This window comes from Galeopterus variegatus, unplaced genomic scaffold, assembly GCF_000696425.1.
Source record: "Galeopterus variegatus unplaced genomic scaffold, G_variegatus-3.0.2 Scaffold658, whole genome shotgun sequence".
Taxonomy (NCBI): domain Eukaryota; kingdom Metazoa; phylum Chordata; class Mammalia; order Dermoptera; family Cynocephalidae; genus Galeopterus; species Galeopterus variegatus.
In genome coordinates, this window is record NW_007726769.1 from 244,655 (window position 1) to 248,522 (window position 3,868).

Genomic DNA, 3,868 nt, shown 5'->3' on the forward strand with positions numbered 1-3,868 from the left:
AAAAAAAAAAAAAAAAAAAAGAAGTCACATGGAATAAGGGCAAATAGGGCAGAGGAGTCACACAGCCTGGTTCCTGGAAGACTCTGGGACACCTCCTTGGGACATTGAGGGGGCAAATGAGAGCTCTCTGAGGTCTCCTCTAACTCTGACTCTGACACAGAAAGTGGCCTTGGGCCTGGCAGAGCCGAGAGCTCCATGGGGTAGGGGCAGGGAGGAGGAGGCTTGGTCCTGTGGGGACAGGGGCCAAGGTCCCGCGCACACCGCGACTCACTGCCTGGCAGCGCTGCTGCAGCTTCACTATCTGGGCCTGTAGCTGGGTGATCTCCTTCTGCTGCCGTTCATAGTTCTCCAGCCTGAGCACCAGCACCTCCGACAGCTCGGCCATTTGCTGGCTGGCCTCCGCTGGGGAGGAGTCAGGGAAAGGTCAGCCCTGGCTCCCCTGGACTTGGGAGGCAGTGGTGGCCCTCCCAGATGCCTCTGTCTTCCCCGAGCCCTCTGCTCTTGTGGAGCACCTGCAGGTTCCACAGCGCCTGGCATTCCTCACTCAGCTCTTCTTTTCACAAAATGTCTATGGACTGACACTGAGCAGGGCACTGGGGTGGGTGACCAGCAAGACCCGGTCCCAGCCCACACTGAGCTCAAGTCTAGCAGGGAGACAGTCAGGAAAAAGATAATGCATTATATGGGCTATGATGTGGCAAATGTCAAGGGCATACTGGGGGGGATAGTAATAGCTGTGGCATCCAACTCAGCTTTGCAAGATTCAGGAAGGAATCCTAGAAGAAGGAAACACCAAGCTCAGACCACAGGGCAAGTGAGGCTCGGCCAGGCAAAGAAGGGAAGATAGGGGCCCAAGCACAGTGCAAATGCCCAGAGGCAATCATAAGTCTCTGGGAGGGGGAGTGGCAGGGGCAGTGGGCAGGGCCCAGATCACAAAGGCCAGGTAAGGGGTTCAGATTTATCCTTTGGCCAATGGAAAGCTATTTTGGGGTTTGAGGCAGAGATGTGACATAGTCAGGTCTGGTTTTAGAAGACTCATTTGGGGCTGGCCGGCTAGGTCGGTTGGTTAGAGTGCAGTGTTATCACACCAAGGTCAAGGGTTCAGGTCCCCATACTGGCCAGCCACCCAAAAAAAAAAGAAAACTCATCTGTGCTATATGCAGCAGGACCTGGAAGGGCAGGAGTAGAGGCAGGAGAACAGTTAAGAGGTGTCCTAGGCAAGAGGCAACAGTGTGGGCAGGAAGAAAGAAACTTGAGCTATTCCCAGGAGGTAGGAGCCACAGAACTTGGGGATCAGCTCGCACTCCAGGGCCTGGGAACCACTGGGGCCATTCAGAGAGTTGTGGAATGCAGGAGGAGGCAGGTCAGGTTTGGGGTAGGGGAACAGCATGAGTTCAGCTGTTGCTGCTGTGAGTCTGTATGTCACCAGCTAGACTTGAGCTCCTGGGGACAACATTGTGCCTCACTCATCTTCATAAGCATACGGTGCCAGGCACAGCCACTGCCCAATACATGACTCTGAACTGCCCCAGCCCTGGGTACCTGGTCTCTGGCAGCTCATGGCTCCCTCCCGCCTGCCCCAAATAACAGGAGGAGACAGGCTTAGAGGAGACCCACAGCTTCTGTACAACTCTTCACAGTTTGCACAAAGCAATTCCTCAGTTGCAGCCTCTCCTGATCCTCGTAAACCCTGGAGAGATCAACAGCACTGAGATTATTAACCTCTATGCTAAAAATGAAGGTTCAGAGAGGTCAAGGAAGCTGCCCAAGCCTGCAAAGCTAGGAAGTGCCAGGGCTGGGACTTGGAACTGAGGTCTCTGGACTCCCACTCCTGAGTTCCCTCCACTCCTTGGGACAGCCCCCTACCCCAAGTTACAACATCACGTACAAAACTGCTCCACACATTCCAGAATGAGCATCTGCTCCTCATCCTCAAGGGTGTCGAATTGAGAGGCCTGGAGGGAGGGAGAGAAGAAGGGGCTGGGGAGTCAATGCCCCCTGCTGGTGGGCGTGCCCTCCTCCTCCATCCTCACCTCCTCTCTCAGCTGATCGTTCTCCTCCTCCAGCAGCCTCAGCTTTTCCTGCAGGGCTTCCAGCTGCGGGCAGCGATGCATCGGCCCCTCCTGAGGAGTCCTATGGGAGGCAGTAATGGGAGTCAGGGTGCAGGGAGTCTGGGAGTGGCAGTTCCCAGTTCCCAGCCCACCCAAGGGCTTCCCTCCCCCCTGCCAATAAGGATGGCAGTCTCAATCGTCCCAGCAACCCTGCTGGCCAGCGCATTGATGGTGTCCCTGTTTACAAATGAGGAAACTGAGGCCCAGAGGAGGGACTGCCCAGGTGCACAAGCAGCACACTCACAGCTTGGGGGCATCACAGGGATGATCACACAGCTGCTCCTCCTCTTCCTCCTCTTCTTCTTCCTCCTCCTCCTCAGAGTCTGAGTAGAGCTGAAGGAGGTCATCCCGCAGGTTCACCTGGTGTCTGAGGTGTAAAATCTGGCAGGGGGAGAGAGGAGCTGTGGGTCAGGGCGTGGGCAGGAGCAGGAGTGAGTCCTGGCATGACGGGCATGTAGACTGACCCCCTGCCCCTCCTCCCCACCCAGTTACCTCCTCCCTGGCTGAGCCCAGCATGGCTTCCAGCTTGCTGTTCTCCTCCATCAGAACGCTGTTCTGTTTCACCAGGGACTGGCCTATGCGAGCTGCTGTATTCAGGTCCCGCTCTCTCTACAGAGGGACCACCACCCATGAGGAATACTTTCTAGGTTTCCAGGATCTCCCAGACAAGTGGGAGAAGCTGGGGACACCCAGAGGTCACAAGGAGGCTCGGCCACTAGGAGAAAACCTCTCCATCCCCCACTTCCTGGGTACTAGACCAGAGTCGGCCATGAACCCACTGAAGGACCCGACTCAGTTTTCCCTTATGGAAAAAGAGCAGATCAGACCAGACAGGCTCTGAGAGCTCTTCCAGCCTGGACATCCCACATCTTCCTGCCTTCCACAAGAAGGACACCACCACCCCCACCCCAGCCCCCACAGCTTGGCCCCCAAAGAGGTAACTAGGCAGGAAATAGACAGGACCCTACCCCTACAGGACAGAATTAAAATGCAGGCCTGGCTAAGGCTTGGGGCTAGCCTGGGTAGGGGAGTCAGTACACACCTCCTCCAGCAAATATAACATCACTTTGATATCTTCTTGGGTGATCTTCTTGACAGGCGGTGGGTTGGGACACAGCGCTGGAAGAGGTGGGCGCGAAGAAAAGCCCAGGCCAGGTCAGGAAAAGGCAGACGTGCTACCCAGGCAACCCACCGTTTCCTTCTCTGTCCCAGTTCTCCCTCAACAAGACTGAGCTCCCTTCCCGTCCCCCAACATCTCTGCTCCCAGGGCCAGCTGGACTGGGCTCTTTCTTTTTTTTTTTTTTTCTGGAGGGCCTTGGTGAAGTAAAGGGATCACAGTCCTCCGGGCTGAGGAACTGGGCTCTCAGGACGCCTGGCTCCCTGGCAACTAGGAGAATGAAAGCAGCTGGGGCAAGTACAGCCGCCTGGAGGGGCAGCTTAGCCAGCTCATGGAGCCTCACGCGTCATCAATACAGACGCAGTCACCCACCCTGCACCTGTTGGCGTGTGGAGAGGATCGGAGGAAGGGACTTCCGGCACCAGAGAAGGGGGTGCCCGAGCCTCTAGACCCAAACCAGACCCTGAAGAGGATGGGAGGGAAGAAGGGGCAGAAGCTACGGCCCCGCCCACCCCCAGCTGCGGGTGTGCGGTGCGCCACCTTGACCCAGACGGCCAAGGAGTGGGCAAAACCTCTCCTGCGCCCGCACACCTCTCCAGGCACTGCGGTAGCCCTCCCGCAGCCCCCCGCCCCCCCCCCG

At 57.1% G+C, this 3,868-nt stretch overlaps 1 protein-coding gene across 1 annotated transcript in view; it reads right to left on the bottom strand.

Moving 5' to 3' along the window:
- HAP1 (huntingtin-associated protein 1) overlaps positions 1 to 3,868 on the bottom strand; it is a 16,604-nt gene that overhangs the window by 4,717 nt on the left and 8,019 nt on the right. Inside the window, exons 4-9 of the mRNA XM_008571083.1 lie at positions 3,154 to 3,230; positions 2,604 to 2,720; positions 2,356 to 2,492; positions 2,034 to 2,133; positions 1,889 to 1,955; positions 272 to 402 (exon numbers count right to left, since the gene is read on the bottom strand). Of these exons, the coding sequence (XP_008569305.1) occupies positions 272 to 402; positions 1,889 to 1,955; positions 2,034 to 2,133; positions 2,356 to 2,492; positions 2,604 to 2,720; positions 3,154 to 3,230 (629 nt within the window). The remainder of the gene's footprint in view (positions 1 to 271; positions 403 to 1,888; positions 1,956 to 2,033; positions 2,134 to 2,355; positions 2,493 to 2,603; positions 2,721 to 3,153; positions 3,231 to 3,868) is intronic.